At 41.6% G+C, this 14,998-nt stretch overlaps 1 protein-coding gene across 3 annotated transcripts in view; it reads right to left on the reverse strand.

Annotated features, from left to right (window-relative positions):
• Positions 1-14,998, reverse strand: part of KDM4B (lysine demethylase 4B) — a 92,735-nt gene that overhangs the window by 16,972 nt on the left and 60,765 nt on the right. For all 3 annotated transcript variants that reach the window (XM_074808496.1, XM_074808495.1, XM_074808494.1), the window contains 5 exons: positions 13,194-13,363; positions 7,072-7,574; positions 5,418-5,538; positions 1,979-2,157; positions 588-810 (listed from right to left, as the gene is read on the reverse strand). In XM_074808496.1, the coding sequence (XP_074664597.1) occupies positions 588-810; positions 1,979-2,157; positions 5,418-5,538; positions 7,072-7,574; positions 13,194-13,363 (1,196 nt within the window). The remainder of the gene's footprint in view (positions 1-587; positions 811-1,978; positions 2,158-5,417; positions 5,539-7,071; positions 7,575-13,193; positions 13,364-14,998) is intronic.

A 14,998-nucleotide genomic window follows, 5' to 3' on the forward strand; every position in this document is an offset into this window, starting at 1 on the left:
GAACAGTAATTCGTCACATTTCCTAGCACGAGTGCAAATGTTAACTAGATGTCGTACAATCTACAGTGAAGGTATACTCCACCAGGATTAATCAGATCTTTTAGACATAACTATCAGGGAAACAAATAGACATATGTTCTTTTTTGTAATCAAGTGCCATTCCTATAAACAGTAACACAGATGCTAATAAAATATATCTCAGAAACTACTCCATAATCTCTGATGCACGCAAGAACAGTACAACCTTACCCAGCAGACCAATATTTGAACAAGCGAAAAGAGCGCTATCAGCTTTGTGATTGCTGCTTTATTACAAAAACTGAAAGATAACAAAAGAAATAATCTTTTCTGTGAGACAGAGAAGAATCAGCCAACAAAACAAACAGTAAAAAGAATGTTTGTGTGCACTTCTAAGATCAGCGACTGCCAAGATGGACTCTAATATATACACATACTAGTACCAGAAAAGGAAAGAGTGGGAGCGACAGGTCTAGCAAGCGTGCCAAGAAGAATTCAAATATAGGCAACATACAAACTTGTGAGGTTCTCAATACCCAAAACACTTTGGTGAAGAAGGAAACACTCACTAGCATGAACTTGCAGACAGCATTTGGCACAGGATATCAAAGGACTGGTTCCATCTTCTCCAATATATGAATTTGAAGGAAGGGGCTCAGTGTTTTCTCCACTTGAGGTAAAGCACATCTCCGGGATGAGAGGCTTGGTCTTTTGTCCGCATTTAGAAAGATGGACGAAAGAGGTGGTCTCCCCCACAGAGAGTGGGACAGCTTCCTTATCCATCTGTAAAGACTTAAAGAGAAAATACCATCATATGGAATCGCCTCTTCCCCAGTCACAGCTTTATCTTTAAAGGCAGAGCACTCCCCTTGCAAAAAAAGTCAGCCAACACCTAACGCCATGCAGCACAAATAACGAACTCTAAATCCTGTCTTCTCACGCACACCCCCACCCCTGCCTTTTGCTCCCCTCTCTCTTCCTTAGGCCTGTGCTGGGATCTGTAATTTATTTTGAAAGCTCAAAAAAGCATCAGAATAATGAGAAGCTTTCCCTGTTTTTCTTCTGTAAAAATCTAAATTCCTAAATCGCAGCTGAAAACACCAAGGGGGGGAAAAAAAAAAAAAGGAAAATATTAATAAAAGCAAGACCTTCCCCCCTGCCTCCCATCCTTTTGGCATCCTTCCCTACTCTTTCTGCAAGAATTTCTCCTGAAGGACATTTCAAGGTTTCTGGTAGCAGACCAAAGTTAAAAACAATGGATTAAAACAGCCCAGCTGTACCCAGTTTTCCTTACAACCATTATACAACAACATCCAGCAATCAGAACAAATATTTTATTTTCCATCTGTATAATAAATCAAGATATTTTTATTGAAGGGGGAGGTGGGTTCTGCTTTTATCAGAAAGAGCTTCCAACACCTATATATGCATCTAAGGCACGTATTCCTAGTGGACACACAAAGCCAGATTTGGCTCTATAAGCATGCAAGAACAAATCAATACACAACTGGGCAAATAACTCATTCATCTGATAAATTCTGCCTTTCTGCTCATAACGTATCCCAAAGCATATTGGTAGTTTCCAAAAAAATGATGTATGTGCTTACTCAGTAAATTTCTATTTTGTTGCTTGTTTGCATATATTCAGAAGCCCAGGTCTCTATCTAAACAAGAGCCATCACATGCCCAACGTGGCATCGTTTCTCTGCATGAAATAGTGTTTGCAGTGCAAAGCTCTTTAAGTGTGATTTAAAAAACGAAAGCTGAGGAAGCCAGAGAATCCAGGAAAGATAACAAAAAAGGCTCCATCCACTGCCTCTGCCAAATCTAAACACACTTCTTTGGTGTGCAAATCTGTATGACTCTTCTCCCTTTACACTGAAGTTCTGCATAATTTACCCGGTAGCCACCACTCAGTACCCAGCACCAACGCGTCCGTCTGAGCAGCATCAGGAATTACCTGGTTATATGGGTAAAAGAGGGTACACACAGCACAGTATGGCTCGCTCAGGGCAGCAGCTGCATTGAATTTTCTTTCAGCTGGGAAATTATGGACTTTATTCTTCCACTGGAGGGAAAGTAAAGATTTCAAAGCCTCTGGGTCACTCATATCTTCCTCTCCAGAAAATGGAAATGTTTCTAGAAAGACAAAAAAAAATCCCAAAACAATGGTCAGTAGAGGCAAAACATGGCAAGGTAGGGTTAACCTGTTTCAACAACACAAATTGTTCAATAAATAAGAACATTCAACTCATCCGTGGTTCCTCAATATGTGTATGCCTCAAATACTTTCTTAAAGGGATATAATCTCCACTTCATGGGTAGGATAGACCGATAGAGACACCGATGACCTAACGGAACTGGCCATGAGGAAGACGGAGAAGAATCTAGATTTATTGCCTTCATAACTCTCTCCACTTTCTAGCTATGCAAACCTACAACATCCTTCTAATGAAGCCAAGCTGAAAATGCATGATGCAAGTGGAAGGAAACCCCCCTTTTCTTTCTCCATCTGGGACTGCATTCCGTAGAAGAGGTGCATGCAGTCTGGGCTGGTTTAGTTAGGCCAGCCCCCAATTCCCACTGCTCAGCAGCAAGTCTGCTTCCACCTTCCCAAAGTGCATCCTGTACCTGTTTCTGCAAAGGCAAACCCTGGCCATGAGATATCTTGGGTTCAAGCTTTCATTTTACTCTTCTGCAGCTGCTTCACAGCTATTTCCATCAAGCACACACCACTAAGCCTTCAATTTGCATTCACCACCACGGCTTCTTCTGCCAGAGCTCTGATAGGTACTGCTTGTGCTAATTAGTTTGCTAATTCTTTGTTTTTACAAAACCTTTAAAAGGCCCTTGGCATTTTATGATTAAACCACCGCAGAACCCATTTCTGTCAGTTTGGGGTCCAAGTTTCTTACCATTCCTTATTAAGGAACTTTGAGTCACTGTAAGTGTTAAAAGAAATTTTCCACACAAGACTAAGTGTAAATCACTCATTGCATTGTCAATCTGCAAAGTTTCCAAAAGAACAGCTTTGGCCAGGGGAACTCAAAAACATTTTAGTGGAACATTATCCCCAGAGCTCAGCACATTAAACCAAACTGTTCACTGCTTCACTGTTAATTACTGGAAATAGCAGTTAATGTTCTGCTCTCAACAAGTCTACTCTCCTCCCCATTTCTACCTCCCTTTTATAAAAGATTTTCTGTGTCTTAGGTTACCAGAAAGAATAAAAGGAACTTGTAGTAAAACACTAATGGCTAAGTTTACATCTCAGACTTTAAACGTTCCCCCCAACCAATCTGATACACATTTGCCAGACAACGTGGGAAATTTTATTGTGTTTAATTAATCAATCCCTTTTTCCTGAGATGATGAATGCTGTCTGTGTTTCTCTGTCACACTTCAAATGAGGGTTACTTCCTAAAAAGTGTCTTTTCTTACTATATTTTTGTTTTTATCGTGGTATCCAAAGGCTAACAATAATTGCTAATACCATAGCCTTTTCCACAACACTGCACAGGATTCTGCTGGAAAGGGAGACAAACAGAAAGAGCCTTGCCAGCGGGGGAGTTAGGCTTTCCTTCCTAGAGAGAGATCCTGCTCACGCCAGGAGCCGCCTGCCCGTTCAGGGTGTCTCAGACCAGAGCTGGCCCTCGCTACAAAACATTCACCAGGACGTGTTCTACAGTCTTAACTTCAGCTACACGTGCTTACGTGTCCACACCTCGTGTAAGGCACAGACAGAATTTTAAAAAGACCGGTGACCTCAGGTATGCAGACTGATACTTTCAAGACGTCTTACTGTCAAAGCAGAGATCAATCCTCAGCTTTTGAAGAAATCAAGCATCTTTAATGACATTTTAAGACATGAGCCAAAAACCAAGCCACATGTTTCTCCAAATTTTAGTCAAGGCACATCAGGAGACAGACAAGGATTTATGATACCAGTGAAATCAATGAAACCAGCATCATAATCCAGAGTGACAGACTGAGAGAAAAAAAGGAAATTACTGTTGTGTGTTATCATCACCTTCACTCATCCAGGATGGATTCTAGGTGACACACAGCATTCAGGATGGCTCCTACATTTCAAACAAGTTATACGCAAGTAGAAAAGACTAACAATTTGTCTCAGCTGAATCTCAGTGTAGCATATGCATTCCCTTAATTTACATGCTCACTCTTCCTCACTGCAGCCTCCAGATCATCCTTATACATTAGCCCTGAAAAAGCAAGGAGTGCAGAGAGCTGCTTCTATTCCCTGGCAGCGAAGAGAAGAATCTGTTTGATCAGATTTTGCCCAGCAGTGCTGTAAATCAGTCCCTAAGAAACACCAGCTTTCACAGAAAGTTGCTCCTGAGTCAGCCAGCAAAGTCCCCGTACACCATCCAACAAGTCAACACAGTGAAAAGAATCTGTTTAAGGAGGATCCTTCAGCACAAAAGTTTGTTGCAAGGTCTCACACCAAAACAAGAGAACTACTCTCAACTGCCTTTCAGCGCTTCACTCCACATTACACATATGCAAGACATCAAATGCATCATCCTTGGTAAGGAAATGGAGCTGTGTATGTACAGAACATCCCCCTCCTACCCAAAGTTTCTCTAAAATCAGTATGTTCTCTAAAAGGAAGGGAACAGGAAAGACGTCGTTCTTTTGAATATAAAGTTGCAAGTACCTTGAAAGCATGGAGTGCCAGCTACACCTTCAGGTACCTGCCCCAGCATGCAAAAGCTTCTTACTGTGGACTTTTCTATGTTCTGAGTACTTTATCATGTGGGCAAGACCCAGAAGTGGTAAATTACACCACACAACAAAAGTGAGAGATAAGAGCCTTTTTTTTTTTTGGCCCAGACTCTTATGGCATTCACAGTGACTAGAATGTGGGAAAAGAAAAACCAGTGATGTACAGTTAAGCACTGAGAGACTTTCTAATTCTCATTTCTGGATCTGCCAAGAAAAGTTGGACCCAAACATTCACATGAATTAAAAAGCCAACCAAAAAGTTAGAATTGACTTTCCCTATACATAAAACAGCAGACCTAACCTCCACTTTCCTCTGAGGTAAACAGATCTCATTTTAATACAATATCTAAGGCCGAGCTTTTACTTAAAAATGTTATTTTCTATGAACTCTTTTTTCCCTTTGCCCAAAACGCTGCCTCATTCTGCAGCCAGCAAAATATTTTTCTTGAGAGAAAAAGAGGTGGGAGGTGAGAAGGGACACCTCCCACAGATGAATCTTGTTTCCAGCTGGGTTATCAAAATGGGAACATGCTGCATTTTCTACCAGTTAAGTGTAACACAGAAAGTTTCAGGCCATCCAGTTATGTTAACGGCTTCAGCAATTTTTCAGATCAGACAAGACATACGAGCATTCCTAACGCCAGTGCACTCACCTTCATCACTCGAGGTCTCCTGTTTAACCACCGACAATGGGGAGCGGGTTGGTGGTTTGCCCAGTGGATGACGACGACTCTTTTTTATCTCCATCTTCATTTTCAAAAAAGCAGAGGCAGTCTGTAACAAACCAGAACAAGCTCGATGGGAACCCCAAAATATCTTGGCAAGCAAAGGAGAGTACAGGACAACAGAGGCAGAATCCTTGTCATAAAGAATTCTTGAATTTACACAGCAAACTTTTCACTGCCTTTTGGCTGCAATCAATAAAGCCTCCCGAGCCAATTATTGTGGTAGATAAAGCCAATGCTATCTCTTAGTATGTCAGGTAAATGAAACTATAGTGATTCCTTAAAATCAGAACAGCTTCAAGCCTGCCAATTCCGTTAGCTTATGAAAAGTCCGGTCAATCACATGAACAGCTAGGAACTCTAGCACAAAAATTATGTATAGGGTATATAGGACCAGAAACATTTTACTAGAACATTACAGTGTGTTTTATGACAAGCATATTTATATTGTACCGTCCCCACCGCCCCGTGTAGCAGCCAACACTGAAATCCTGCATGCAGCCTAACGACAGGGGCTCCCAGCCCTCTCGGGCGAGGCGCTGAGTGCGTTACACGAGTCACTTTGCACCACAAATCAACAGCACCACGTGCTTTGGCTCACAAACGTGAAGACAAGCAGCAGTGCTACAGCATTAAGAATGAAATCCAAGTATGTTCCACGTTACACAAACACGAGAAGAATGAAGGTACTTACGGCAGCCCAGCATAGCATAGCAGTTTTTAACTCTCTAGTCTGAAGCCCTTATGTCTCAGAAACATTTACATGAAAGGTAAGCTAACCGTGCCCTGCCAGTATGGCAACACACATTTCCCCCATCCCCACAACTTCAGTGCTTTGCCGTTCCCTTGGCTCTTTCAGCAGCATCACGGAGGTAAACAGAGCTACATCATATTGATCTGACTTGCTGCTAATTCCTAAACATTACCCTCCTTCCTCTTCTGGAAACCGTCCTCAGGAAAGCACTCCCCGAGGAAAAGAGATGCCCAAGACAGATTACATGTCACGGACTGCATTGTCCATGAAAAAGTTTGCTGCCAACTTCTCCAATGCTAAATCTCACGATGGAAAAGATCCCTAGGCAACACTACATAGCAGGCCAACACCTGGAAGCGTAAAGCACATCAGCTGGAGAAGTCAGAAACAAGGGAGGAGAATTATTAAAATGTTGGTGCAACCAAAGCTCCCCTGGGGATTGTTTGGTTCTACCACTCTTAGAATAGTTGCTCTGGCTCTGCAGCAGCTGCCACTTGCTTGTGCTGGGTCTGTCTACCATTTGAGATGCTCATTTCAGTATTAGCTGTACTTTTAGTAGCAGGTAAAGAGGGTCTCTATTTTATCTTCTGAAGACAATAAGTTTAATTAGTCGGTTAACATCAATGCAATGATGGACTGAACTGTGAGAACATAATCAACTTCTTCCTGTCAAAGCACTCTATGGCTCACCAACATGGCACTACTCCACTGGAGGCTCGGGCACAACCGAGGACTCCCCTCATTCCAGGTTTGCTCCTCAACTTGTTGCTTAAAACTAGCAAATCTTATAGCCACCTCCTCAGCCATGCACACATGTAAATCACTGACCTCTGTAGCGACTTCTGTATTTTCTGCTTCTACATTCTCCTCCTCCTTCACAGGGATTTCCATAGGGACCGTCTGCTCCCGCCAGCCTGGACTCTTTTGGGTGGCAAACTGCTCAAAGGCCTGCTGGCAGGACATGCGCTCCTTGTCAAACACCACCTTTTTGGTCCGTGGAACCACATAAAGCATGGGAATGATTGGCCGGGGTTTAAAGTCATCTTCCTCAACTGGTGTCTCCGAGGGCTGGATAACGTTCAGGGGAGCTGGGGGCAAGATCTTCTCTGCTGCGGACGACGCGGGCGCTGCTGGGGGCAGCGGTGGCCGCGCTGCCGGCGCCTCGCCCTCGGCCAGCTGCTGCTGTGGTGCAGGTGGCGGCGGCAGCGGCGGCTGCTGCGGCTGCAGAGGAGGCTGAGGTGCTTGCAGATGGTGCTGGTGTTGATGGAAAAGGTGCTTCTTCTTCCTTTCACCTTTTATTTTTGGAGGACGGGCCTTCGCTTTGCAGTCACCTGTTGCAAGAGAATAGGCAACATTTAGCTTCACATGCCAAGATTTCTGGGCATTTAACGTTTTTCTCCATTCACTAAAAAGCTCAGTGCTGGGCTAACGTAGTACATTATGGTATTTCAGTTCCTTTCAAACAGGCAGACTGAAAGCTGTAGACATATTCAGCTGTACTTCAGCACTGACTTAGAGAAGCCCACTTCAGAAAGAAAAGCCTTCTGTCATTTCTATAGACTATTTAATTCTTGACTGGAGCAGAAAGGCTGCCAAAACAAATGTTGCCAGGAGGGAAAATATCTAAACCCCTACGAAACCAGACAGTGTATCAAAAAAACATGTAATATATTACATTAGCCCTAACTCTGTATTTCAAGTTTTCTGCATCAGTCATCTCTAAAGCGGGGTGCGCAAAACCATCCACCGGGGTGCAGGAAGAAAACATTTTTGTACCCTTAATAAATAAAATATACCTTTAAAATAGTGTGTCTTTTATCTTTACCTCATCCTTTTTTAAATCTCTCTTTTTATGTATGTTTTATAACGGACATAATATATTAACACAGCAATACATACACAGATTTTATAAATAACTATACAGATATCAGGTGTGCTCAAATTTTTCTTGCTGATAACGGGGTGCAATCAAAAAAGTTTTGAGACCACCATTCTGTATCACTAGTTTGCCCTAATCTCTGGACCACCCTCATTTACCATTCCCTCTATTTGCAAGCTCTTATCTGAGTATTACTGTGTGTCAATGCATTCAATCGCCCTAGGAAATGAAGAATTGAACAAAGATACCTGAATCATTATTACCAAAAGATTTCTACTGTAAGGTCTTTTTAAAAGATGCCTTTAAAGCATAAATCAAGTACAGCATTGAACTAAGCCTATTACAGACACCATGCCAGCACCGGTGCCTGAGATATCCTTTCCTAACACTCGCTCCATTTGTCCTTGTTTCTCCTAGCTTGATGTCATTTATCTTATCTGCATAGCACTGCAGGTCTCTTACATGGCTGTGACAACAAAAACACTTCTTGAACAGAGAGACGGCTCAGTATTTTTACCAGAGGCAGTAATGACCCATAAAAGTCTCCCCCACCTATCCTCCCAATATAGCTCTGTTAAAGGATCCACACACTCTGGTTTTACAGCAGTAATTAAAATTCCTGCTGGCCACTGAGCGAGCATCTCTAGGTTAGGACAGGAGAAGCCTTCACACCTCTGCCTTGTTCCATCTAAAATGATGTATGTTCCTTTTGCTCAACTCTCCGCTCACTTCATGAATGAAGTTATCAGTTCACTCAAAGGAAAATAAATAATAGATGCTCCACAGACAGATGCCAGCGCTCAATTTATTTCATAAGAGATTGTTTTTCATCCGCAGATGCTATGACTAGATGACTCTGCTGCAAAAGGTCATTTTCCCACTAACAGGATGGGGAGGAGGGCTGATGACAACGAAAGAAAGACTGTTCACCCTAATAACGATGCTTCATCAAAATCCCAACCTACTCAGACTCCTCCATTAATGACTAGTCCAAAGCTGACCAGCTAAACCTAGTAAACAGAAAATCAGATAAACCCTCACACAGTAACGAGGTATCTACAGGAGGAAGGGTCTGAAAAAAGAAGGTGAATAATCCCACAATATGATAAAGTGCTAAAATCCCTGCTGAAATCATCGAGGGGATACCTCAAGCTTCACATTTCCCAGAACTCTGGTCTGATGACTTTATTTACGCTAATTTATAAAAATGGGAACAAGTCCAGCCCAAATAGTTATTGTTGTACTTGTGTAGGCAGTCCCTCAGATAAAGTGGTTTGTTCTATCACAGACAAAGGAATATTGAATTTCCTTAGAGAAACAAACATATTGAATGAAAGGCAAATTGGATTTTTCCCCAGTTGCACAAAACCAGATCATATTTACTCTCTATACTCTTGGAGAATTCTCTACCCAACACCAAAACAAATGCCATTCACCAGCTTTATTGACTTCCGAATGGGTAATGTGACAGCAGCTGGCACGTAGAACTTTGCTTGAAAGTTTTTGCATTAAGATGAACAAAGGATTTTGCAAGTGAACGTATAAAATCAGAAGCCAGGCAAAAGTGAGGTAAAATTCAAAGTCCCTATCTAACCACCATGAATACTTCTAGAAAGGAAAGGGATCTTCATGCACAAATCAACTGGTGGGTTAACAGAGGAATGCCTGTCAGCTGTCCTGCTGAAGAAGAAAGGCACATGTAGCAGAGCTAGACCACATGGAAAACAGTAGTGTGATGATGTTTTTTCACGGTGAGAAGACTTGCTTGTCTAGAGATAATGTGAAATACTATAAGGAGTTCATTAAAGTTGCAGGTATACAATACCTTTGAGGGGAAGGGGTGTTGGTGGCAAAATCAAACCACTTACATAGCACCACACACCGTAGATTTGGGCAATGAGATTATAAAAAGCTGCTACAAGAGTGTGGACTTTCTGCTAGAGCAGTATCTCCTGGTACTGGGCAAAGCCAATCAGAAATGGACTTCAGCATCAGTAATTTAGCCACGATATCAGTTAAATAATTTGTACTGTCAACAGCTCAAAAAGAAACTGTAAATTAATCTAGCAGAAGCACAAGCACAGAGAAGATGAAACTAAACACAGGAGAAAGCAGGAGAGTTTTGCCAGTACATCCCTCTAATACAGCACTGCATCCTTCAAGAAGATATCTGTGTTTGTGTAATAGCTGCACTCAAGGGTTTTTCTTCAATCCATGGGGGAGGCTGCTGTAGATAAAAGTAATCACAAAGACTATTCCACCATCCCAAAGTTCCTCCTAAACACCGAGTTCACATTTTCACTTTCAACAGCATTCCTTACTTCTAGGAAGAGAATATTACCCTGGAGCAACCCTTACACACCCAGCGTTTATATCCTGTACCTCACCTATGCCAACAGAACATGTGAACGTGACTGACACAAGAGCAGAAAGCAGAAGTGGTAGGAAAACACCTTCTACTTGCTTCTAGGGGTTGTGTCTGCTCACTTATCAGAACCTCATACAGCACATGCTACAAATATCTAGATGGCCACAGTGACTTCTAGCAGATTTCTGAAAAGGCTCATTTTTTTTTTTCTATATGATGCTAGAAAAGTCCTGAAAGTCTCCAGGACAAACTCCTGTGCTATGACATTGTTTCATGATAATCCTTCCATCCCATTAAACAGCCTCATCTCTTAATGACTTTACATTGCCAGCTTAAGCAACACCGGAGAAAAAGCAGTGAGAGACCAGCCACTACCTGACAATTGGCCAGTTCTTAAGATCTTGTCTGAAGTAAAACCCTCACGTAGCAAATGGTCATTTGAAAAATCAATTATGCACCAAATTCCTATTGCAAACAGGTAACAACAGAAAAAGTTTTCAGTTCTGGGTTACTGGCATCTCAATCACAGTATTATTTCATATAATTATGTACTTGGTTTACAATTGCACCACTCAAGAGGATATGTGGGAATGCCATTTAATGAAATGTGGTGGAAAATAACACACAACTATTTTGCAGTTAGGCATCTCACTGCTTTTTCTCACATTATAAAATAAAGGAATCCTGGAAGATATATGGTTTGTAGCCCAAGTCTGCAGGACTCCTAACAGGCACAGCATCGCAGGTAGCACCTGCTGACTCACAGATGTATTTATGCTGCTTAGCTCACCCTGAGAAGAACAAAAATTAAAGACTCCCCTTTTTAGTTTCAAGTCCCAAGACAGCCTGCTAAGAATTCCAAATACATTAATAGCAACATAATAAATTATGAATGTAAAGCTGAGTCATAAAAACCAGAAGAACACACCTTAAGGTATCTGGGTCAGAAATTCTGAAAACCTCCAAGTTATTAATACTCACCTAGTCCAAATAACCAACATGAAGCATAAGACCTACTTTGAAACTACCAACGATTACTTTAAAATCTCATTCTTCCTCCTTCTCAAGGTCATCTTCTCTGGTGTAAGCAGAAAATCAAGCCAAATTAAAACCAGAGAAACAGAAAAAGGGAAGGCGGGGGGCGGGGGGGAAGCTAAATTGCCATGAGCAGGGCCATTCAAACAGATGCTCCTTTCTTTTTCAAGATGAAACTGTAAGACACTTGTGAGAGGTAATGCAGACAGTAGGCTGTAGGAAACTAGAGAACTCATTGGTATTTAATTGCTATATTGCATTAAGACACTCTTACATTTGCTAACAGCCACACTGAGCACTAGACCTCCCAGAAACTGCAAAGCATACAGTCTAGTTCTAGTGACACTTTCTGAAATGATGCTGAAAATAAGTTTTTCCCTCCTGTGCTAACAGTTAAAGAGCTCCTAACATGTAGTTTAAGTGTATGATTTGGAACCTATTCAGCTAGAACAGAGTCTTTATTGTTCCTCTGCCATTCTAAGGATCTCCGATCTGTCCTTGTCACTTATCTCCTGTCTCCGGAGGGATATCAGCATTTTCGGGCCATTTATTACAAGCATCAACTGTTGAACTTGTACAAGAGCTAAGAGCACACAATTTAACACACTGCTGACACTTCCAAGCTTAGGGCAACAGAAATTAACTATCTGCACTGTACAACAGTGATTTTCAAACTCCTCATTTCCCGTGAAAAGAGTAAATACACTGTCTAGCTAAGAGACTCTGGAACTGAACAAAGACCTCAATTCGTTTCCCACAGCTTCCACAGATTTCCTTTAAGATCATTAGCAAGGTTCTCTAAACAGTTTGCAGCATCAGTTTTCTCTAAATGCTAAACAAATAATGGATATATACAATATATGAAAATTAATTCACTAGTGTTTATGAAATGCTAGAGAGTGCCTCAAAGAGTGCACCATAGACACATCAACTACTTAACCACGCACATTAGGGGGAAAAAAAGCAGCTTACTCCCAGAAAGAATTGCAACCTTTCATATGCAGCCAAGAATAAAAAGGTATCACAAAAACAGCCTCCAGGAAGCTGGCTGAGGTCAGGCCTTTGGACTAACCATATGCAGAAGAAATCATAAAGGACTGGGAGCTGTCATGGACTGGTATTAACTTCAGCCACGCACAGAAAGCTGAAAAGCTTCCCTCCTACAGCTAGACTTGAAGAAAACCAAACCTGCAACTTCGACTCATGCAGCAGCTGTGGATCCCACACAACCTAAGGCTGACTTTATTCACAGTCCCCATAAGAAATGGGAAGAGAGGGAAAGGGAAAAGATTAAGTGCACAAGGGAGTGCACAAATCATTCCTTTCCCAAGTAGTACACAAAATATATTTATTTGTTTCTCTATGAAATATTTAAAAATATTCCTCCCCTAATATATATTTTTACCACCCTGTAACAGTTTGGGCAGAATTTCCAAGTTCTGCCAAGAAAGCTATTTGGACTGAATCCTTAAAGAGAGGGAAAAATCAATTGCTGCTGTAAATGATGGTGTATTTCAGTGAGCATAGATTTAATATTGGGAAAGACTCCGCTGATATTTCAACAGAAATAAACAACAGCAGACAAGTTATTTACAAATGTGTTTTAGAGAGATAGCTCGCCCCAGTTCTTCACTGAAGTGATCTGCCATCAGTGAGCAGGGCCCTCACCTTCTCCCTCAATAATTTTGTTTCTCTCCTCTTCCTCTAGATCTGGCCCTCTTTTCAGTTCCTCTTTCACTTTCACATCTTCCAAGGCAGTTTCAATAGCCATGACATCCCCAAGAGACTTCTGATCCTCTGTTTTATGTCTTCTGGGTTGACTCCTTTTTCTGTGAGACCTAGAAGTACAGAAGTGTGATTTGACATAAAAGAGCAGCCTTCAATATATAAAACGATCATTGACTTAAAAAGCTGAATACAAAACAAAAGGATCCTCTTTGGAGAGAAAACACAAGGTAGCTAACAATAGCTACAGGGCAAAACAGATATCTGAAAGGAAACAGATGAACCTCGCATAACGCAACATTTAAGATCCGTTCACAGCAGCCGTTAATTGTCCGGGTTCGTGAAGAGCTTTTCCCCACCATTACTAATGTAAGCTCACAAGCTGCAGTTAAAATTATTTTAATTGTTTTTTAAAATCTATTTTGCTTGTATTTCAAAATGTAGATGAAAACTTGTTATAAATCTTGCTTTCATCCTCTGCCTCCATCCCATCATTTCTTTTCATTCTGTACACGCTTCCCTTTGGCAAACTGCTGGAAGTCCAAAGCATCATCTTCCAGCTCTCAAACATTACCCAGCACTCCCAGTTTCTAAAAACACAGTAGAATGAATGCTTATAGCATAATCAGTAGGCAGTCTATGATTTTTCAGTAGTATAACTCACAGGGTCCAAGGCCCATGAAGAAGTCTAACTAAAAAGAAGTGCGTATTAACACGATCAGACTAATCAATACTAACAAGCCAATAACACTGCTGTTCTTTCTGGAGAGTCAATGCCACTAAGACAAAGAGATTACAGTAGCCACAATGCAAAGACAAATGCAAATTCAGAAGTCAGGAGAACATCTTTTGGTTAGGAACCATATTAGGAGCCACACAGACACTCGCTGACTCCCCATCACTCAAGAGGGACAGGGAGGGAAAACAGGAAGAACAAGAGCCAGAAAACTTGTAGGTCAGACAAAGTTCAATAGGTGAAGGAAAGAGGAAAGAATAAAAAGAGAAAAAAATAAGTAAAAGGAAATCCACTCACCACCTCCCACAGGCAGACCAATGCCCAGACAGTCTCCAAACAACGGCCACCTTGGAAGCCAACCCCTGCTTCTTTTTCTACCCCAGTTTTTATTACTCAACACAACATTTTACGGTCTAGAATATCCCTTTGGCCACTTTGGGTCAGCTGTCCCAGCCATGTCCCCTCCCAATCTGTTGCCCACTCCCAGCCTCCTCACTGGGCAGGGGGCAGAGGGTGGAAAAAAAAAAAGCCTTGACACTGTGCAAGCACCGTTCAGCAGTGCCAAAACATCAGTGCCTCATCAGCACTGTTGTAGCCACAAATCCCCAACACAGCTCAGTGGGCTGCTGTGAAGAAAGTTAACTCCATCCCAGCCAGACCCAGTACAATTTTTTTTTTTTTACAGGATCTATTAAATAGCTCCTTGAATGCTGGGGTTAGGTCTAACAAGCTCTCTTTTTAAAAGGAGACCAATGCAGAGACCTGCAATTTTTACACCATTTTTAGCATGTAGACACTTTTTTTTTTTTTTTGAAAGCAGCATCTTCCATATGGCCTTGCATCTATCATCATGTAACAAACTGTAAAACGCAATCACACTGCATTCATCGGCCCAAAACTCTAGAAAAGCTGAAATTCAGCTTCCCATCCTCAGAGCCCAGAAATTGAGCTGCTAATTAGACTTGGAGTACAATGAAGTTAAGAGCCCTTAATCAGGTAACCAACAAAGAAG

The sequence above is a fragment of the Strix aluco genome, chromosome 29 (genome assembly GCF_031877795.1).
Source record: "Strix aluco isolate bStrAlu1 chromosome 29, bStrAlu1.hap1, whole genome shotgun sequence".
In the NCBI taxonomy this organism is placed as follows: domain Eukaryota; kingdom Metazoa; phylum Chordata; class Aves; order Strigiformes; family Strigidae; genus Strix; species Strix aluco.